The 23,026-nt window shown below is 42.1% G+C and overlaps 2 protein-coding genes across 4 annotated transcripts in view; one reads left to right on the forward strand and one right to left on the reverse strand.

Annotated features, from left to right (window-relative positions):
* LOC113413099 (ADAMTS-like protein 2) overlaps positions 1-1,538 on the forward strand; it is a 44,463-nt gene extending 42,925 nt beyond the window's left edge. For all 3 annotated transcript variants that reach the window (XR_015748721.1, XM_087960876.1, XM_087960875.1), the window contains exon 18: positions 476-1,538. Coding sequence is in view for 2 of the 3 variants with exons in the window: in XM_087960876.1 (XP_087817002.1) it covers positions 476-594 (119 nt within the window). In the remaining variant the exon portion in view is untranslated. The remainder of the gene's footprint in view (positions 1-475) is intronic.
* Positions 1,539-7,045: 5,507 nt separating this feature from the next.
* On the reverse strand, positions 7,046-19,964 carry LOC113413118 (protein FAM163A). Its single transcript, XM_026669154.2, has 2 exons — positions 19,850-19,964; positions 7,046-8,447 (listed from the first exon to the last, which is right to left on the reverse strand). The coding sequence occupies exons 1-2, from the start codon at positions 19,940-19,942 to the stop codon at positions 8,037-8,039; spliced, it is 504 nt and encodes a 167-aa protein (XP_026524939.2). The 5' UTR covers positions 19,943-19,964; the 3' UTR covers positions 7,046-8,036.
* Positions 19,965-23,026: the final 3,062 nt, after the last annotated feature.

Genomic DNA, 23,026 nt, shown 5'->3' on the forward strand with positions numbered 1-23,026 from the left:
CCAATCTAGCGCTCGGTTGTGAAGAGGTGGACAGGGCCATAAACCCAAGCAATCAGTGTTAGGATCACTTGGGATGTTAAGGCATATCTGGTTATTGGTTTGAAACTTAGTGAGATGGGGGGAACCCAGTTTTGTGAATAATAGATATATGGTGGCCAAGCAGAAGACATTGGAGCTGCCAATGTCTGGATCCAGAAGGACTGGCAGGCACATAGAAAGAGATAGCAAAGACCACCATGCCAAGAGGCTTAAAGAAGAGGCTAACTCTCACAGGAGGAAGATAAAAGGAGGACGTGGAGAAAGAGAGAAGATGAAAGAGTATGGAACTGCAGGCATAAGAAAAGTTGCATGCACCCAATCATCTGAAGCCAGCAGTGTTTTTGAAATACAAATATTCTGGGTGAGGTAGGTAGCCCAATCTCAAGAGGATTCAGGTGACTCACCCTCTATCTAACCTATGTTTTCCCCTCTATAGATGAAGACTGTGATGACAAAGCAACAGCTAACTGTGTGTTGGTCCTGAAAGTAAAGCTCTGTTCACACTGGTATTATAGAAAGGCTTGCTGCAGGTCTTGTACGGGCAAAACACTGTGATTCGGCCCTTGCTTCTTCCACTTCAGAATGAAAAGCATCAAGAGAGAAACTTGAGGGAGGCCTGCCTTCTTGACCAGGAAGTGCCTGATGCTGATGGACAGTCCAGAACATCGGTCCACTTATTAGAATGTTGCTGTAAAAATGACTCCGATCACAGCCCTTTTCACGAGGAGGCCTGCTCCTATATATTGCGCAGGTGATCTAATAATCAGGCTCCATGGTGCTATTCACAGGCATTTTGTCATGCTAAGTAATAATATTAAAACCTCTGCTTCTCACTTCCTTGAATTCCTGGGACTTGGATGCATCCCTGATTGAGTCTGACTTTCAGTGGCATCCTCTGAGACCATTTGGAAGCTACACACCGTTTGGGATGGGCAAGTCGCCAGTGTTGCTCTAGCAGCCCCCAAATGATGCTGCCCTTTCATCCTTATGTATCTAGGTCAGGAGTCCCCAAACTTGGCAACTTTAAGACTTGTGGACTCCAACTCTCAGAATTCCTCAGCCAGCTATGCTGCCTGAGGAATTCTGGGAGTTCAAGTCCACAAGTTTTAAAGTTGCCAAATTTGGAGGCTTCTGATCTAGGTGAAATCCACTCTTAACAGATACATCATGTTTTAGAGAGTGTTTCTCATCCTTGGCGGCTTTAAGAGGAGAATCCCATAGCCAGCATGGAGTTGAAGTCTACATATCTTAAAAGTTGCTGAGGTTGAAAAACACTGTTGTATTTCCTTTTATGGACTTGCTGCTTTTGGTTGAGCTTTACATCCACACTTTGTATCAGAAGGTCCATACATAATCTTAGAACATTCACTTGCATTAAGACATAACATGAAATCCAGCAGTGGGCAATCTAATCTGGTCCAAACTAGCTTCTGACTGTGCAATCAAATGGCTGTAGGGGAGCCCCATGTCAAATATAAAGACAATAAAAGGTAAAATGTTCTTTTGTTTCCTCTTGACTTCATGGACGGTGGGTTTAACACTGTCTTTTTTTTTTGAGAAGTTTTCCAATTTCTCAGTCTCTCCTATAGCCTTAAGTACTCCTTGATAGTCTTCTATCCAAGAATTGACCGGGGCCAGTATCTTTTCTATATTGGCTAGTTGGGTAGATTGCCCCTACACAATCTATTTCCAGAGATAGTCTTCCTTATTTAAAAAAAAACAAAAACACAAAGTGGATTTCAAGTGACAAAGAGGCTGACATTAGAATTTCAGAGGAAAAATTTCCAACGTCCTTCTGAAATCAGAATAAGATATTAGTTTAGGATGATAATCTGAGCCATCTAAAAACATGTACCCCTGCTTCAGCAGCAGACATAACGTCACTTATCTTGCTTCCCAAAGAAAACTCTCTAGCTGGGTGGTAGTTGGCAAACAGCCTTTGCCTTCATGATAACAGGTGGGTCCTTGCCTCCTTTAAGATCGGTAGGACCACTGCATTGTACAAAGTCATTTTTGCCACTTTTTGGATAACTCAGAGGTCGGGCAGTTTCAGCTTGCCAATGTTCTTAGCTAAAAAGTTGCAAAAGATTTTATGTAATTAGATCAGAGGATACACAGCCTTCTTGGGATTCTCTTGTGTCAAAAGCAGTCAAACATACAAGTGGCCTTCTTTCGTACTTTACATGTCACAGCTCTTTATTGTGAAACCATATCTGGTTGAAAGCTCTAAAGAACTCTGAGAGGAGACAGTAGGGACCTTCAACTGACATATCAAGAACAGACTGAGTAGCATACCCATTAACTGTTCGTAGTTTTCTCCACTATGGAGGAAGCTTTTTTTTTAAAAAAAACATTTCACCTATGGTTCATTCTAAAATTGCAGTAGGCACGTTTCATGAAAACCTGTGCTGGCTTTTTGTAATACCGTATTTGCTGGCGTATAAGACGACTTTTTTGCCCCGAAAAACATGCCTCCAAGTGGGGGGGTCGTCTTATACGCCGGTATATCCACTGCCGGCTTTCGGATGCTTGTTGGACGCAGCGAAGGCGCCTCTGGCTTCCTGGATCCCCTGCGTCGCTTCCGCTTCATCCCGCTCGCCTCGCTCTGCCCGAGGCTGCAGCCTTCCTGCTCTTCCCACGGCCCCTGGCACTCCGCCCTGCCGCTGCAGCCCCGGGGATTTCTGGAGGGCGTTTCTGGTGGTGGTGGGGGGTCGTCTTATACGCCGGGTCGTCTTATACGCCGGCAAATACGGTACATGTCTTGGGTTTGGGTTTGGGATGATTTTTTTTGACAGTGAAAAAATTTACCACAAGAGTGGTTATTGTATTATAGTGGAGTCTCCCTGGGGCCTCCGTTTTCTGTTCTGGCTTGCCTGTGGCATTAGCATTAGATCTCTGGGAATTGGAGTAATAATAATGGGAAAACCTGCTTTGGGTATTCCTGTATGAGTTTTGGTGTAAAACTGAACTTAGGAATAGGGAAGGAATGAGTGCCATTAAGGAGGGGCCTGAAGAAAAGATTGCAGAGTCTTGAGAAAGGGAAGTGCAAGAAAGAAACTCAAAATAGATTCACATACACACACACACACATATATTTGAATTTGTATAGTATAAGACAAAGAAACAAAGAGAAACTTGGGCATACTTTCTGTCACCCTACCTTGACTCCAATAAAGAGCTTTCATTAAATTCCTGCCCTGTTTCTTGATCCGACCAATCATGAAGTTCCTCATGGTATCCCAACAGCTGCAGCAATTTTCCTGACCTTGCCGTGATGCCATTTCCAGAGTCAATAACTGAGTAGCCTTAAAAAAATCGATGGTTGGACGGAGGAGATACCAGGGTTATAGGGAGAGACATCCAGAAAGTTCTATTCAGTTTTTCCCCAGATTAAATAAAAAACACCAAGGGAGTTTGGGGGGTGGGGTGGCAAGATGTGGGAAAAATCTGTTTTGCAGATTTTTGAAAGGTTGGACGAGACGCGGAAGGATGATCAATAAAAAGTTATTATCTGGGGATTTGAGAGGCTTTCTAACCGGACAGCCTCTTTGCTAATAGGTTATCGTTGTGCAAATCAATGTATTTAGAACCACTGGAATAATAAATATAAGAATGTCTGGAATAATTTAAAAAAAACCCACCAACTTTATGTACTAAATAAATGTACCACGGAAAAGGACTATGTTAAATCTTTTTTCTTAATTGGTTAGGTTAAGAGAAGTGAAAGCACTATAAGAATTCAAGGCAACTAGTGTATCATAACATTAGGCATCAGAAAAACAGAGGAATAAGCTAAAAGTAATTATAACAATGGCAAAAAAGTAAAAATAATGTTTTATTTTTCTGTCTATTGACTAAATGTTAATTTGCACTTCCTTTTCACCTCGTGCCACAAAAACACTACTGAGAAAGCCAGACCCTCCTTGCCATTCACCACCTTTTAAAAAAATAAAAGCATTTAGAGCAAAACCACCCATTCTGATGTGGCAAACTGGATTGTATGGGAAAAGGCAACGCTTTATCCCCTTTGGTCCCCGACCATTTGTAGCTGGGGAGTAGGAGAATTTAAAGATTTTGAGCTACGCCTGGAATCAGTTGGTTGCCAGTGTGCAAGTGGTTCAAAAAATGCTCCTCCTGCTGCAGTCTAAAGGAAAATGGTCCAGAATTTTTCCAGCTTGCTTTCCATTCAGGGTCATCTCTGGAAAGGCTGTCAGTCCCTTTCCATCATTTTGAAGTGACCTAGGCTGAATCTAAGATGCAGAAGAGGAGGTTACATACTCCAAACTGAAGGTGGGAAGTAAGTTTTCCCACTTGTACAAAAAAACCCCACCCTCATTAAATGAATAAACAGCACAATAGACACGATGAAACACAAGTCTGTTTTCTTGCTATCTTAATCTCCCCCTCCTAATAAATATGGGGTCTCATAGAAAACCATAGGTGTAAAATAAGCTTAAACAACTACTATGTAGAAAGGTATAATTTGGGTGAAAACATCTATATAGGAAACAGTGCATTCCTAGAATGCTTATAAGCAACAACATCTAAAACCGTATGTTGACTATAATTCTATCATATGGCCAGGTGTCATTAGCAAAATTAAGAAGTTTGTTTGGCAAATAGCCACTTGCTAGAAAGGAGTAGAAGTGAGCCAGTGTGGTGGTGTGGTTAAGGCATCAGGCTACAAACTGGGAGGCAGATCCAATCCCATTTTAGGTATAAAGCCAACTGGGTAACCTTTAGCCAGGCCCTCTCTCTGAGCCCTAGAAAGTAGGGAAGGGCAAACATCTTCTGAAAGACCTTGCCAAGAAAAATGTAGGACTGAGCCAAAAACTGACTCAAAGGCACAAAAAAACAAGAGAAGAAAGACAGGAGTTTTCATTGCATTGGATTGAAATGCTACCTCCTAAATTAAGGATTTCCAGTGTCATCTCAACCCCAGAGAATTAAACAGCACATCTCGGCAAAAGAACTAAGGTGTTCAAAGAAGGGCCCAACTGAAAGGTGTGGCAATATCACACACACAAATGACAATCTGTCATTTAGGAACACCAACAAAACAGTTCTAAGAAACACAAAACAAGGCATAAACCTTGTACTGAATTAACAGGATTTTTTTTCCAGCTTGGAAAACAACGAAATTTACACGAAGTGTAAATCATGGGCTGCTAACCTAAGCAGAGAAGAAGCATGCAGGCTATGTGAATATGGAATTAGGGATGTGCTTCAGGGCTATGGCAACCATTTTGTGTAAAACTTTAAAACTAGTTGTGTGTATGCTTGCAGCCCCAAATTCCAGGTCTTCCTCTGATAATAATCTGGAATTTTCTGACAGCTTGATTTACTGCATCTTAGTGACTTCTAAGAATTTTTCTATGCCCAACAAAGTTTTTCTCCTTTCTCTAAGATTTGTCACTGGAAATCTGCCCCTTCCAAATGTATATAAGAAAATAAGCATATAATACTTTTTATCCCTATGGGGTGGTTGTGTTCCTGTTCTCTGAGCTCGGTTATTTGAAATGTTTGCAAGAAAACAACTAATCTCAAAGAGCACCAAGGACTTCACAGTTCAACTCTGAGCTACATATATTCTCTTCTATTAATACCATTTATTCCTCCATCTTTCAAATGCCCGGTGTAATCTCCTTAGGTTGGTCCCCCCCCACCTTTTTAAAAAAAATAATGGTTTGAAAAACCAATCTTGTAACCTGTATTGCTTTCACTGCTGATCACACAGGCAGCTTTCACAGCAACTGATGAAACTGTCTGTTAGATTTTTCATATTTTTTTAAAACGGAAAGTCTTTTTGAGTTTAATTTGGTGGCGCTATAGACCTTATAAGGCACTTTGTTAGTTACCATGATTAAATGACCTGAAGCGCATACACGCACGTACACACACACTGCTTTCTCGTGGACTGGAAGGTTGTGATAGCTTTGGGACCCTTCTTAACATTGCCACCCTTGGCTGCTAAAACTCACTTGTCCAGTCAATTCATCTCATGAAAATGGGAAAAGGGAGCATTATGTATACTGTCTTGAGCATCTGAAAGAAGGCAGGATTAGAGAGAGAGAGAGCCAGGGGGGTGAAGGGGGAGGAAGGGAGGAAAGCTTCATATGAGAAATAGTTATCTGCACACATTTGACTTAACTTCATCCTGTTCATTGACCCCAAACATTTTATTCCCTGAATACTGAGAGTTTCCAGGCATATACAGGACCAAGAAGCTGGACGTATAGTTTTTGTGTGTGCTCACAGTTATTCATGAACATGAGAAGGATGGTGCCGTCAATATACAACTCTATTGTTGCCTGTTCTGCCTCAAAGAACTGCAGGCACACATTGGTCACATCTCTTCCAGATTAGGGATATATGTTACCCCTGTGTGCAAGAGTACATTAGGTCTCTCCTCCACTGCAACCCAGAAAAGTCTCATCATAGTCTATGGGTTAAGGGGAACTGTTGCAACTCTGGCCTGTTGGTTCTCCACAGATTTTTCAACTCTACAAAACTAGGTTTCCATTGTGGAGGGAACTAGGTTTTACTCAGATGTCAGCTCTACTGGAACTGTGGACTGGGATAAATGGTCACAATCCAGATTAACCCCCAAATTGTTCAAAATATAATTGAAATGAATTGAGTCTGTATTCCTGTACATACATGGATTCCTTTATCACATCAGCATCCTTGTGTTCTTGAGACGATTACCATTTTAGGCGAAGGTCTTAAATTTCGTCTCTAATAAACATTCAGTTCATATAAATAAAGACCAGTATGCAAGACTGACTGCTTACTGATACTTCAGAGAATGACCCTTGTGCTTGTTCAAAAGAATAGACCAAATAGTTTCCAAAATAGCCTTATGTACCATTCTTAGAAGATCAAACCATCAGAATTTCAAACACAGGAGCAACATTTCATACATAGCAAAGTTTGCAGGCTTGCAGAAGTTATCAATCGAAATTTGAAACCAATCCAGTACATTTTTTTTGGTTGTCTGGCCAGTTCTATTTAAAAGGGTATTACCTTACAAAAGTCGTAGAACTGTTGAATTTGACACGGACCATTGTATTCAATCCTTCCTCACCATAGCTTGATAATAAAAATATTACCTTTTGCAGTTCTACCAGCTTTAAGTACACGAAGATGGGAAGTTAGAAAAAAGACTTGACCAAGCTTCAGTTGGGGTTGCAGGGGAGTGGCCTTTAGGTGTCAGGATGAATTGTTCTTAAGAAAACCTGTTCAGAATTGAGAATTTGGGGAGAACAGGATGTTTTTGCCATTAAAAAATAATCAGATTTCAGAAGAAATTTGGTAATTTCTCCAATTCTTCAACTCCCAGTTTCTTACCATTAGTAAATGTATGTGCTTGTGTATGCGTGTTCATGTGTGTAATAAATACATTTTGACTGGCCTATTTTACATTCTAGTACAAATAAAGCATTCAGTTCATAAACTAATGGGTTACAGAAATAATCAAAACATTTCATTTCTTGTTTGTTCTTGTTTCACTTCAAATGAACCCTAATTCAGCAAACATGTTGTTACCTTTCCACTGGTTGTCTATATCCTGGTTGGGAATTATAATGTTCCCTAAAAAGTTCTGGAACTGATCGTCGTGAGCTTACTCTATTAATCAAGGGAAGTGAGTGGGTATTGCATTGAAGAGAGACAAATGGGTATGCCTAATGGCAGATCCCAAATCTCTTAGTGGTGGGGTGGAATTGTAAAGTGGATTCCATAAACCTTGAAATGCAAGATAGCCCTCATTAGACAAGAACCCTCAGTGGAAACAACTAGCACTTTGCAGGTTGAAATTTGCACAACTCTCCCGTCCTCCCCTCCTTGGTTAGAGAGTTATAAATCTTTTGCTGCAAAGATCAGGAACAATGGTGGGTCTTGGACACATGTTCCATATTGGCAGAAACGCATCACCTTAAAATCCCCACCCAACCAGAGGATCATACTGAAGCACCCGTGATAGTGATAGACAGTGATCACACTTCTGTACTGAAAGCCCTCAGATTTGGAAAAGTCCCGTGGATGGCGCAGTGATGGATCACCGGGTAATTTTGGTGGGTTGCCAGTTTGGCAGGCAGCCCCATATCCTTGCAGCATATGGGTGTGTAGGTGACACTCTCGCCCCCATTCCGTACCATGTCAGCCGTCTGTATATAAAAGGGAGCCCTGCAGGGGGAACAGACTGGGCCATAGTTCCGGTTACTCTGTTTGTTAAGCTCACAGGATGGAAAAGAGGAGCTGCCCTGCCCATCCACGATACGACAGTTGCAAGCATTGCACATAATGTAGTGTGAGTGCAGGGGAAGATTGACTTCTTCCTCCTCCTCTTCCTCCTCCTCTTCCTCCTCTTCGGCTTCTTCAGGTTCATCTTTCTTGCAGCAGTAATACTAAAGCAGGAGAGGAATATTTTTATTAGCGCACAAAAAGTTTGTTGCATAGAGTAATGCTCTGAGAGTTCAGAATATTGACACACATTAAATTCAGCAATATTCACATCAGGTTATGAGGTACATGAGATACATCAGTATTTCTGAATATTGCTGTCTGGAATTCTGGGAGTTGAAGCCAATTCCAATTTGCCAGCAGCATGAAGAAGAAGACACTGGGGTGGGATTCTACCAGTTCGCACCTATTTGCTAGAACCGGTTGTTAACATTCTAAGCAGTTTGGAGAACCGGTTGTTAGAAGAAATTACTGTCCTAATCCTGTAAGGAAGGCAGGAAGGAAACATTCTGGTGTTGCTTACAGAAACTGCCTCTACGTTAACTCTTACTACATTCTTGGCAGGACTAGACTTTCTGTCTCAGGAACTTCTCAGGATATTTTTTTCTCCTTTGCTGGTACCTTGCTTGTGTGGAGTGACCATTTAAAGTTAAAATGGCACTGAAAAAAAGTGACTTATAACCATTTTTCACACTTACAACTGTTGCAGCATCCCCCCAGTCACGAGAGGCCAGGCGAGGAGATGCGTTGAGTTGGCCACGCCCACCCAGTCACATGACCACCAAGCCGCTCCCACCAACTAAGCCATGCCCACAGAACCAGTTGTTTAAAAATGTGAATCCCACTCCTGGAAGACACCAATGGTCAACTGAGGCTCATGGGGGCACCAGGCTCAGGATGGCCAAAAGGGCGGAGAGGAGGGGCAGACTGGCAGGTGAGAGAGGTTGAAGCAGAGGGGAGCCCAGCAGGGCAGGAGAAACATGAAGTCCTTCATTAACAACCATAATTGAGATTATCAGAACTTCTGTCGCTAAGCAGTATGATTACATGATATATTGCCGGAATGACCGCTTTGCTTAGAGATGGAAATTCTGGTCCCAGTTAGTGTTAAACAAGGACTACCTGTAGTTGGGATAAGAAGAAAAAGTTGACAGTAGAACAGGAACTTTTAAAAATGCAGTGCATGAGTAACAAGAGCATTGTGCCAACCAACTTCAGAATGCTTTTCATGAGATGGCTGATATTGGGCAAGGCTGAAATTTCAGTATTATACATTTTTTTTGTTTTTAGTCTTTACTCTTATCGCATTCCATTTTATCTTTTATTGATTTTATCTTATTTTATTCCTATATAACAGATGAACTCACAACTCTGCCCTTTAGCTTAAAAGTTCTCAGTGCTGTGGGCAAGCAAAGGAGACATGGAATCAGCCCAAAAAACACTGAAACTAGCCGGGGTAGCAAAACAATTTTTATGACCTCCTCATGCCAAAGGCTTCTCCAGAGAATCTAACATTCTCGAATCTGATGAATGCAGTGAACATAGCTGAGATACTCTACCAACAATCTGATTAAGCACTGAGCTCCTCTTTTTTAAATAAAGATGATTCTCTTATGGAAGGAAGACTTTCTGATAAACACTCAGTCTGTTTAGCGTGTTATCCATCATGAAGTTAGCTTTTGTGCTTATGTCCTTAATGAGGATGATGAACTAAGTGAGGATGTAATTATAAAATCTTTTTCAGATTTTTTTTTTGGCTAATTATTGTCTTTTAACAGCTCACACTGTTGTAAGTCTATTTGAGGAACAACAGCTATCTCTGTTAATACAGGTTTTTTTGTCTTTTAATGACCCCCGTAATCCCTTGCATCAGGGCAACTGAATGGAGCTGAGTGTTTACTGGCCGGATGCCCTTCCTGTCACCAATGCAGAGTTTGCATTTGATATTTACTCATTGTGCCCAGAGAGAGAAATACCTGCCACTACCTAGGATCGAACTCAAAGCCTCCTGATTGTGAGGCAAGAGCTCCACCTTTAGGCCACTGCACCACTATCTCTTGTTAAACTAGTGGGCCAGTGACTATTGGTGGTCCATGAGAAAATTTTGGTGGTCCACAGAGAAATGTCACCCCCAAAGCACCCCCCAAAGCAATTAATCCAGGGAACACAAGGCTGTGCTGCCCACATGGCCCGTGGGAACACAAGGCTTGTGTCACTTGCATTGCGAACAACATGAGGTAGTGAGGGGAAGGGGAAAAGGGCAGGGGGAGAACTTGCCCCACTCACCCCACGCGCCTGGCCTGGCCACCAGGCTACTTCTTTCCGCTTCTTTCTTCTTCTGCTTTTGCTGCACGCAAGGAAAGCAGCAAAAGTCTTTCTTTCTCTCCCCCAAACTCCGCCAGAAATGAGTTTTTGGGACTCTGCAAGACATCCTGCTCCAAGAGACTGCGCCGGTGCACAAGTCTCACAAAGACTCATTTCTGGCAGAGTTTGGGGGAGAGAAAGAAAGACTTCTGCTGCTTCTGCTGCTTTCCTTGCATGAAGCCAAAAGTCTCTCTCTTTCCCCCTGAGAACGGAGCTGGAGACGGTATCCTGCGATCTCGAATAAAGAATGATCTATCAGTAGGAAAACAGGGTGGGGAATTTTCCTGCAGACTTTTTTTGGATTTTCCCAGGGTGTCTGGTCCGCAAGATTTAAAATTATGAGTTTGGTGGTCCCTGATGTCCAAAAGGTTGGTGTCCCCGATCTAAGGAAAACATTTGATGCTCCCATTATTGTATCTTAGTGAGTTTCCTTGATAGACAGACTGTCTGACAGCTGCAAACACACAAGCCCAGACAAAAGAGAGGGGGAGTGGGAGGGAGGGAGAGGGAGAGGGAGAGAGAGGGATTTTTCAATCACTTATCAGTGCAATCAATTAGTTCCATCTACTCTTAATGCTATTAATGCAAGAAGATGAGTTGCCAAAGGTTCTGGTCATTTTTCTTTCAGCCAACTGCTGCACTGCTAGCATTATACATTGATCCTGTCCATATTAACTGGCTCCTCCATATGCATGAAAAGGATCCAATTGTTTTTCAGCAGTTCATTAAGTCCATCGGTGCTACTAAAAATGAGGTTCTTTCTGGAACGTTTTGGAATTTATCCCGTTTGAGTGTTCAATGATTTAATCATTGAGACCCCTTTTAAACAATGTTGCATCAGCTCATTCAATCTGAAATGCTGTCCAACTTGGACAGTCGTCATACTTAATCTAAACTTATTGCTAACCTTGACAGCAAGGGCTGTATTTAAATGCGTCGCTAACACAAGGGAAACATTTTTTGGCCCATTTCATAATGAACTGATTAACTTGTACAATGCATTCGCCAAAGAGATAATTCCCTTTAAAAGGGACGGGCTACCAAACCTAGGACACAGCAAACCTTCTTGCCGTTTAAATGAAGACTTTAATTCTATCCACACTATGAAACACTAATCAAAACAACAGATATGAGACCAAAGACAATTATGACTTTTTTAAATCTACACCAGGAATCTTGAAGCAGATGCCCTAATGCAGTGGTCCCCAACCTTTTTTGTACCAGGGACCAGTTTCAAGCACAAACACTTTTTCAAGGACCGGGGGAGAAGAGTCGAGTTTGGTGGTTTGCTTGCAGACGCTTCATTACCTGACTAGGTAACATCTGATGTTGTTACCTAGTCGGGTAATAAAACGCCTGCCAGCAAACCACCAAGTTCAGGGAGCGCCTTGGCCCTGCCTCCCTCAGCCCCATCCCTCAGGTGTCTCCTCCCTCCCTCAGGTGTCTGCCTGTTCCTCTCTCAGTCGCTCTCTCGCTGCTCCACCAGCCCAGAAGAAACTGCTTCAAAGAGCGGGGGTGGCTTTTCCTGTCGTCGCAGCTCCTCCGGGCACCCGTTTACCCCACCCGCCACTGCCCGCCCGCCCAGCCGGTTCAATCCACAGTGCTCCGTTCTGCCTGCCTGCCTGCCTTCTTCGTTTTGGAGCAGCTTCGGCTGATAAAAAGAGGCGAATAGTTATTATTCTCACCAGAAACGAAGAAGGCAGGCAGGCAGGCAGAACGGAGCACTGTGGATTGAACCGCGCGCGGGCGGGCGGGGTGGGGGTGAATGGGCGCTTCGGAGGCGCTGCGGAGACAGGAAAAGCCACCCCCCCCCCGGCTTCTTTGAAGCAGTTTCTTCCTGGGCTGGTGGAGCAGCGAGAGAGCGACTGAGAGAGGAACGAGGTGGGAGGAAACCGAAGCCGCTGAGCCAGAGAGCAGGACAGGCTTCAGTTGCTTCCTCCCTCCCCTTCTCTCATTTGTGTCCTTGATCCCCGATCCCAGCAGCATTCACCGAAGGCGAAGAAAGCCGCCATTTTTTTTCTTTGCGGCCCGGTACAGAGTGCTCCACGGACCGGTGGTTGAGGACCCCTGCCCTAATGGACATTCTATCTAACTCCTGTACACAAGTTGCCTGCCACTCTCTTCTTTAAGCCCTTGAAAAGCAAGACCAAGTAGCCCCTGGCACCCATCAATGGTACAAATGTGTCTCTCTGTGAGTATGTAAAAAGTACTGGTAATCATCTACAGTTCAGCATGATGGAATGACACATCTGTCATATATAAGGCATCCCTCACAGTACAATGATTTGCAACTCCAAACAAAGTGATACCAGCCTCAATCTTCAACCTGACTTTTACTGAGAATCCTCCAGGTAACAGTCTGTCAGTCCTTCAAGGCTGATCAAACTAGAAATCCAATGTCATGTACACCAGTAATAGTTTTGTCATAAAGCTTGAGTGACAGAATCTTGCAAGCCTGTAGAATTGTAATTGCAGGAATGTTCCAATCTCGGCTGGCAAACCTCAGATAAAGAATGTTTCCAAGCAAATACAGGTAAACAAAGTCACTAATCTAAAGGAGGATTAGAGAGAGGAAGTAAACATATGTTAGACTTTAACTAGAGATAATTAATTGTATGGATTACTGTGCTAAACAATAACAAAAGTTAAGCAGTAACCAAAGTTAACCAGTGATGGAGGATAACTAAAAATGTGTATAAATGCAAGACTACTAGACTCCAATAAAGATCATCATGATTCAGTTGTTCATGATCAAACAACTCGACTGCCTCGACATTACAACACAAGCCAGAAAGAAGTTCCCCCATACCTCTCTTTTCCTTAATTTATTTTGATTACACTCCTAACTTGACAACAGTTTTCTTTTATATGAACATTGTCTTGGTAGCAACACTTTCTCTTCACCCTCAAGGCCATTTCCTCTGCCTTCTACACCAAATTACCATGGCCATTGAGATGTGGATCAGTATTTCTTTTAAACTGCAGTGAAAAAATCAGCACATTGAGTCTGAGCATTATCTATATCATCTAATCTGACCTAATGATTCCATCTTCTGGTTTCTCAGGGGACATGTCATGACATTGGTCCACCTATAATACTGCTTCCTTTGTCCGAACCCCGTCTTATTACTAGGAATTGATTTCTAGATCTTAAAAGAAGTTACAGGATAAACACTCAATAAAAAGGAAGAAACATATCTGGGAACAATTTTTCCAAGCCACAAGAGATAAAATCTCTACAGCAGAGAATCAGGGAAATAGATGGAAGTAAGCAAACAGGACTGAAACATTCCTTAAGGGCTGAGAAATAAGCATCAGAAGAAACTCAGGCAGTTTCTCCCTGATTCATTGCGAAGATGAAGCAGTCAAGCTTGCAAGATTCTATAATTACAGCCTATCTCAATTAAGTATCTTTCTAGTCTTCTTCCTCTAGAGCAGGGGTGGGCAAAGTATGGCCCGTGGGCCACATCCGGCCCATTGGCCTGTCCAATCCGGCCCGCCCCTGAAAAAAAATTGCTGGGCGTGGTGTATTGCCCTGCGCCGCGTGGCCCCCAAAGCTGCAAAACAGTGCGGAGCGCTCTCGGGGTAGGAAAGAAAATAAGAACTTTGTAAAGGCCTCGGCTGGGAGTTCAAAATCACCTTCGAGTGCGACCTCTCCGAAGGTGAGTCCCCGAAGATCCCCCTTTTTTTTCTGGGGCTTCCAGGCTTAAACTTTGCAAAGGCAAAGTTTGCAGGCGGGAGTGTCTTCCGGACGAGAAGCGGGAAGGGTTCCGCCCGGCGGGCGGGCGGGCTGCTTGGAGCGGGCTGCTTGGAGCCACCTAAAGCTAGGTCGCTGCTGGTGGAGCCTTGCCCTGCCTTGGTGCCCCGTTTCCCGGCTCAGCGGTCCTGCTCGGGTGACACTTTAAAAGCCTGCTCCCAGCACCCGAGCAACTTCCCAGCAACTTGCGGCTTCCTTTTTCCTCGTGGGCGCTCGCGCCTGGCCCCGAGCCATGCGGCGGAGGGGAAACCCGGAGCACCACCGGGTCGCCTCCTCCAAGCAGCCCACCCGCCCACCGGGCGGAAACCTTCCCGCTCCTCGGCAGGAAGACGCTCCCGCCTGCAAATTTTGCCTGTGCAAAGTTTAAGCCTGGAAGCCCCGGAAACCCGAGCAACTTCCCAGCAACTTTCGGCTTCCTTTTAACTCGCAGGCGCTTGCGCCTGGCTCGATCCGGGCGGCGGAGGGGAAGCCCGGCGGGCGGGCAGGCTGCTTGGAGGAGGCGACCCGGCGGTGCTCCGGCAGCAGCAACAGGCAGTTCCGCCCAGGCTCTGCTCAGGTGTCTGGCTGGGGCTGTCAGGAGCTGCTACCGCTGGCGCAGCTCCGTGCGGCTCCAGTCCCGTGTTGCCTTGGGAAGGAAAAGGCAAAACCAGGAGCCGCTGAGCCTGAGACTCCGGTGCCGCTGCTGCCATTGCAAAGCACCGCCGCGGCTCTTCCTTTTTGCCTTTCCTTCCCGAGGCAACGCGGACTGGAGCTGCGCGGAGCCACGCCGGCGGTAGCAACTCCTGACTCAGGGGGCCTCCGAGGGGAGGAGAAGGAGGAGAAGAGGGGGGGAGAAAGGGTGGGGGGGCGATTCCCAAAAAATCTTGTGCTGACCCGGCCCGTCTGTCAAATTTTAAAAGTCAATGCGTCCCCCGAGCCAAAAAGTTTGCCCACTCCTGCTCTAGAGTCTGTTTCCTGATCTGGTCTGCCCAGAAGGACTGACCTTTATTCTAGTTTAGAAGATAATCACAAGCACCTTAGCCAAGAAGTTGGACTGTCTTAAAGCTAAGATTTTAGCAAAGATGTGGAAAAAGTTTTATAGCCAATTATACCGTCCTCAGCTCACCAGTCTTTCATCTCAGTTAAGGCCATCCCCCCAATAATATTCTCACTTGGCCATCAGCCTTCTGGCTGGAAACTGTTGAATCGATCAATATTTTTTTAAAAAAAACCATGATAGTAATTTGGTACCTGCTGAATTGTTAAAAAGTAATGTTGATTGGTGGATCTTTCTACTGACCTCCTTATTCACCCACATCAATAATACTTTCCATATGCCTAAAGAATGAAATTGTTCTACTACTGTTCCCCTCTTTAAAAAAGCTAATAGCATGGGCCCATCTAATTTTTGCTCTATTAGTTTCCTCAGCTTTTCTAGTAAACTATTTCATTTCTTATTTCATAAGCTTCTAAACTAGTTAGACTAGGAGAAATTTCTCACTAACTTTAGGAAAGGTACCCCAACTAGGGATATATATGCTCTCCTGCAGTTTAGGGTAAAGAAATAAATGTTGCCCATGCACTCTCTATATACGTTGCCTTTATTGATCTAAAGTCAGCATTCAATTCTATATCTGGAGAAAGGCTTTGGGTGAAGATGTAATAATCACACTGGACAACACAGTTTTTCAAAAATTTTGCTTCCTGAAAAATCTTTGGTGATTATGATAGACTCCTTCAAACTGAACACAAATATAATTTCAGAGTACCACATAGGAATCTTGAGAAATATGAAATTAACTTTTAATGAGTATAATATATTTATTCACATGATCAGGGGTGGGATTCAAAATTTTTAACAAATTTTACCAAATCTGTGGGCATGGCTTAGGTGGTGGGCATGGCTTGGTGGTCATGTTATTGGCTGGGTGTGGCCAACTCAATATCACATCAAGGCACGCATCTCCTTGCCTGGCCTCTCACGACTGTGGGGATGCTGCAACAGTCGTAAGTGTGAAAAATGGTCATAAGTCACTTTTGTCAGTGCCATTGTAACTTTGAATGGTCACTCCACACAAGCAAAGTACCAGCAAAGGAGGGGAAAAAATATCCTGAGAAGTTCCTGAGACAGGAAGTCTAGTCCTGCCAAGAATGTAATAAGAGTTAATGGAGAGGCAGTTTCTGTAAGCAACACCAGAATGTTTCCTTCCTGCCTTCCTTACAGGATTAGGCCAGTAATTTCTTCTAACAACTGGTTCTCCGAACTGCTTAGAATGTTAACAACCAGTTCTAGTGAATAGGTGCGAACTGGTAGAATCCCACCCCTGCACATGATTTTTCCAACATGCTGTGTGAGTTCACAAGGCTGAAAGTGTTTTGCTATTCATTTTCATTTGTACTCAGTGTCCAATGCCTCTCACAGCAATGTGCAACAATAGTCAGTCAGCATTAATGGATTCCAGTTGCCACTGTGGCAACGTCCCGGTGAAACCTTTCACCATGTTCGCAACCAATTCCATCTAGATTTTTGGGAAAGAAGTCCAAGTGTGAATGCAGAAATGACTCCTCAGGGTCTTATTGCACTTCATGGTCTTATACACTGTGAGAAATTTGTCAACCAGCTGGATGTAGTTTAGATACTTTGTAGTTAGCAAGAAAATTCTCAAGGACCTCCTTGAATGCTTTCCAGACAATTTTCTCTGGCCCCAGTAACAGATCTTTTTAATCACTTGTCACTGATGGTATATAGCTCAGGGCTGCCAAACTCACATCATCATCGTGGTGTCTCATGACATATCGGGACTTTTCCCCCCTTTGCTAAACCAGGCTGGGTGTGGCCAGCACGTGATGCATCTGGCCCATGGGCTAGGAGTTTGACAGCTCTGGTATAGCTGATCTGTGGGCCCACAAAAATGCCTTCCTTAACCTTATTCATTGCTTTCACAAAATTTTTCATAAGTCTAAGTTTTATGTGAAGCGGATGCAACCATTTTTTTGGTCACATTAACAAATGGTTCATGTACCATGTTTTCCTGCACACCAAACTGAATGTAGCCCTTCCTCTTTATACTGGATATTTAATAAAGTCTGCATTGTCATTGCTAACCTAGAAGGAACAGACGTGGAACAATATTTCAAACCGCACTCTAATTAAAACAAGTGCATTCTGCCTATCGTTAAAAGGATGTCTGGAGATAGCAAACCAACAACCTCATAAGGTCAGGTTGAGAAATAGTGAATTAACTCACACAATGACAAATATTGAATTTCTTTCCTGTGTGAATTAGCCTTGTGTTTACATGGTCCTCCTCCCTCTCTTTCTTTTATCCTGTGGATGTGATCAAAACAGTGAAGTGGTGACTACAATGGTGCACCTACAAAACAGGTGGAGCTTCAAACGTATTCATTGCAGTCACCATGCCAACTTTTTGGACCAAACTATGAGAGACACATCTACTGCCTGCAAAGAATTCCACCACTACCATCCCCTTCATTTTTAATCTAGCTCTAGTTAAGGACAAAACAAGCCTTGAATTTGAAACCACAGTTTGATTAAAACACTCTAGCAAACCAAGTGTAACAAAACCAAATTATGCCATTTCTTTTTAATATAGAGTATATATTTAATATAACACAACTCTCTTGCATGGCTGTCCCATTCATATATGTAGCGATAGTATATCTGAGCTGCATTCCAAACAGCAAAATCACTACTTTTAGGTCTCCACAGATATTCCAGGTGTACTTGGTGTACTGGCTGAGCTTCAACAATAGTTGCATGTTTTTGTATGTTTCTTTCAAGTATGCAAGCATAGCCAACAGATACTAAAGGATGTACATTGCCATTGTGTAAAAAAAAAAAAAAGGTTAAATTATGGTTAAACTGAGATACACCCCAAAGTGTTCAGGAAGCAAAATCTTTATTGCCCAATGTCATCTATCGGGCAGATGTTATTCTGCCAAATTAGAATGCTGACACACAATAGAGTATAGTATAGTACTGTACAGTACGGTATGGCGTGGTGTGGTGTGGTGTGGCATAGCGTGGCATGTGGTGTGTAGAGTATAGAGCAGAGCAGAACAGAAAACAGAACAGAACAAAACAGAACAGAACAGAACAACAGAGTTGGAAGGGACCTTGGAAAGTCTTCTAATCCAACCCTCTGCTAAGGTAGGAAACCCTATACCAGGGGTGTCCAACTTTGGTAACGTTAAGCCTGGAGGACTTCAACTCCCAGAATTCCCCAGCCAGCTTTGCTGGCTGATGAGTTGAAGTCCTCCAGGCTTAACGTTACCAAGGTTGGACACCCCTGCCCTATACCATTTCAGACAAAAGATTGTCCACTCTCTTCTTAAAAACAGGACCACCTCAGAAGTGAGACGTGGCAATAAAGGTCAGCTTTCTGCAGATATTTCCATTTAGAAAGGAGAGAAATGGTTGCCACTTTAATGAAAGCAGAATTTCATCTCCTTATATTTAAAAATGGGCCGTTGGGTCTGCTTTTGTAAACAGATGATGCAATCCTTGCAGTTTACTGAAGAGAAGAATTGCTTACAATTAACCACACCAAAACTATGTTTTTCCCACCGAAGGACTGATATGTCACAAACAATGATAGCAGCTAAATTATAATATTATAGATCAAGTTTAATCTTTTAGGTATCTCAGCAGAAGATTTTAACACTCAGGCAACTGCTGGGAACAAATTAAACCTATTTGTGAAAAGGCCGATAATAGTGCTAAGGCCATGCTTAATATCTGAACAGGGAAGAACATACCTGTTACCCTAAGATCTTCTAAAGTTAATGTACTTCCCAAATATTATATGGGTCACTATATAACTTACTCACTCACCCATAATAACTTAAAGTCTCTAAATATAGAATATAGACCAAATTCTTAAGAGGGCTGTTTGAAGCACCTTGCTGTATTCCAAAAGCAGCATTTTGTTATATATATATATATTGGCTCTACTTATGGCTTAATTAATGTTGCCATTTTGGTTTTAACACTTAGGTTCTAGTTTTAATGTTCTGCTATTCATCTTCACTATAGTGTACTAAACGCCATACACAGTCCTGGTGATATCTTAGAAATGTTTTAAACTCCAAGGCATTTTATTGCTCTTTCTAGATAATATCTGTACTTTCTTTGCTATGTGAGGGCTCCTTGCACTTTGTTTTTTAATTTCTTTTTATAATGGTTGACTATTCAATTTGCTAAGATATCTAAGAACAACAATTAGATTTGTGGCCTAGATAGTATTTTACCTGAGCTTACCATCCTCATAGCTCTCATTTGTTATTTCTGTCCCAGAGCTGTCCGTGCATTAAGTTGTTCTTATTTTATAGAAGAGAAGTGTTACATCTGAGGAACATGAAGCAAAAATGCTTGTTGCATACAATGTTCTATTGTCCTTGAATGCAAAAGGAAGTATATGTTTTATACACTGGAAGGAGTCTTACCTGTAACCTACAATAGCAAAGAACTGCAATGATACACAATAAGATGACAGTTGCTAGTATTCCGCCAGTGATGACAACAGTTCCTGCTGTCATCCGACCGATTCTCCATCAAATTCTAGAAATGGAGGAAAGACAGGAGAGCTTTATAAAGCTATAAAAACAACAGGACAAATAGGGATCTCAGGGCTGGAGCGATTTTGACTCCTTATAACTAGTTTTATTTTTATTTAATTTTTTATTTTATTTATTTATTTATTTATTTATTTATTTAGGCAAATCAAATAAATAAATAAATAAATAAAATAAATAAATAAAAATAAAACTAGTTATAAGGAGTCAAAATCGCTCCAGCCCTGAGATCCCTATTTGTCCTGTTGTTTTTATAGCTTTATAAACATAGCTTTAAAAATAATCTAAATAAGATTTTCATAAAGCATCTTGCTTAACTAGTTGGTCAACAACTGAGTTGGTTTTTACCATTAAAACTTTTCAGCTAAATATTAGGGGTATGTTTATTTGGTTGCACAACTACATTGATCGTTTTATTATAAGGAGGAATATTGTTATCTCTGACAGTTATTGAATACATTTATAATGTATGTTTCCTTCAGTATTTTCAACATTGGCCTATCTCTTTCTACCAAATTACCATGGCCATTGAGATGTGGATCAGTATTTCTTTTAAACTGCAGTGAAAAAATCAGCACATTGAGTCTGAGCATTATCTATATCAGTAGTAGGTACAACATACTCAAGGGCAGGGATGGGGAATTGAATCTGATTCAAGTTGGGTTGGATAAATTTGGGTTGAATCCAATTCAAGTTGGCTTCACAAGGAAAAAAACTCTTCTTTGGAAGGTCCAGCCATACTTCCTTTGCTCAGACAGAGGAGTTCTTCACAATACATCTGCTGTTAGAGTGCAGAAAGGAAGTTATCCCTCTAAGCTTTCTATCAAATGGAAGAAGTATCCCTTATTTCTAAGTGAGTAAAAGAAGATTTTTGTCGACCTCCTCTTGCACACAAAAAAGGGGATGATTTGGATGCCCTTGCTTTGTGCAACTCATTTATTTGTGTGGGTAGGTAAAACAAATCATGACATTTGGACAAGCCAGGGTTTTAATTCAGGAAGCAATTAGCTTTTGTCGTTGGTTTCTTACTTGCATTTACAAACTGAATTAAGATTAAAGAATGCATCAAGTTAAATGTCATTGTATGAAGCTAGACTCAGGAGCTTCTAGGAAGCAACAAAAAACAAGAACTCTTCCTTGGTTGAGTTAATTCTAGCAATTTGTATTCTGACGTATATTCCTTTGAACATTGAAATGCCATTTCACTATCAGGGACAACAAACTTATCAAGAAGACAGATTTCTTTTCAAGCTACTTCATTTTGTTCTTTTTTCTTTCCACTTTCCACTTAATATATGTTGAGTGAAACATAGAAAACATAGAAAACTGGCAGCAAAAAAAAACAAAACCTAGTGGTCCATCAAGTCTACCCTTTAGGTTTTCTTTCTTTTTTTAATTAGTTTATTCATTATTTTAATTCTTATTTTTATTTATTTCATTTTGATTTTTTGTCAGATGATGGACATGTATTTATTCCAAGCATGCTTAAGTTCCCTTATTGATGATTGATTCACAATCTCTGCTGGAAATTGGTACCAAGCTTCCCTACTCTATGTGAAGTAATACTTTCTAATATTAATTTTGAACTTCCTTTCTGCCAGTGAGGTTACACCCCCATGTTTTTGAAACAGGCTTGTGTTTCTTCCCCTCTCTCAAATATTATTTTCCTACCTCTGCAAAACATTTCAGTCTGCTAATAGCTCCTATGTGGATGTCACTTGGCTGCATGCTGAGCCATTTCCACATAATCACTTTTCTGCCCATAATTAGACTATGAATCGAATGATATAACTGCAGCAAGCTTATCTCCAGTGAATCCAATTTTTAACAGAAACTATTAGTGCTTACTTTCATTTGTAGATTTGTTTGTACATTTATTTTCTTAAGTTTTCACGGGTACTTACATGTATGGTATTCAGCTTTGTTCGGGTATTTTCCCATGTCATTGTAGTTGTGCTTTTAAAGTTGTAGCAACGTTTCGGCAGAATCTCATCTGCCATCATCAGGCTTCTGTATTGTGTTCGTCTGTGAGTCAGACTTTCACAGCCGTTTCAGTTTTACATTTGGGGCTAGCCTACTGCTGTGCTAGAATGGTTTTTTCTTCATCCTGATTGGTTGGGAGTCTTGGTCTGTGTTTATTGGTCTTGGAGTTTGCTGTGTTCTGCTTGATTGGTGTTTTGAATATCTTCTGTCTGTTTTGTGGCTTTTTTTTGTGTGTCTTGATTGGCTGGCAACATTGTGTTCCTGTATTGGAGGCTTTTAGTGCAGCTTGGCTCCGAGTAAACGGACGGCTATCATTTATTAGGAAGCTAGGTTTCATCTGGGTGCCTGGTTGGGGTGTGTTTGAGCTGGAGGTATCAGGGGGATCTGTTTGTGCCCAGGTGTTTGGCTGGCTTGTGGTGTGGAGATTTTTTTGTTTGTGAGTGCAGGCTTCCAATTAATTGACAGTCTGGTGGAATCATCTCTTCTATTCATGCTTTCAGGTCTTTTTTCAATCTCTATGGCTTCTCTGATAATTCTGTGACTGGGGTTTTCTATAGTGGCTAGGGTTTTGGTGCCATTGAAGTTGATGCCATGACCTGTTGCTTTCATGTGTTGGACTAGTGAGGAAGTATGTTCCAGCTTTTTTACTGCATTTTTATGTTTATCCAGGTGGGTACTTATTCTTCTATTGGTCTGTCCAATGTATGTGGCAGGGCATGATGCACAGGGGACTTCATATATGCCTTGGTTTTCCAGGTCAATTTTATCTTTGGGGTTTCTTAGGATGGCTATTTTTCTGTCTGTTTTGAAGGCAGTCTTGATGTGATGCCTGTGTAGTATCTTACTGATTTTGTCTGTAATACCTCTTATGTAGGGCAGGACAGCTGTTCCATAGGTCTGTTCATCTTCTAGGTCTCCATTATGTCTCAGTGTGTTTTTGTGGATCAAGCCGGTGATTTTGCTTTTGTGGAAGCCATTTGTACATTTATTTCTGTGTGTGGTTTAGGAGTTGTACAGAGGCGGAGAAAAGGGCACTCCAAAGAGTGATAAAAAGGGCACAAAAGA

This window comes from Notechis scutatus, chromosome 3, assembly GCF_049901735.1.
Source record: "Notechis scutatus isolate UNSWTSFEM ecotype Mainland chromosome 3, rNotScu1.2, whole genome shotgun sequence".
NCBI classification, from domain to species: domain Eukaryota; kingdom Metazoa; phylum Chordata; class Lepidosauria; order Squamata; family Elapidae; genus Notechis; species Notechis scutatus.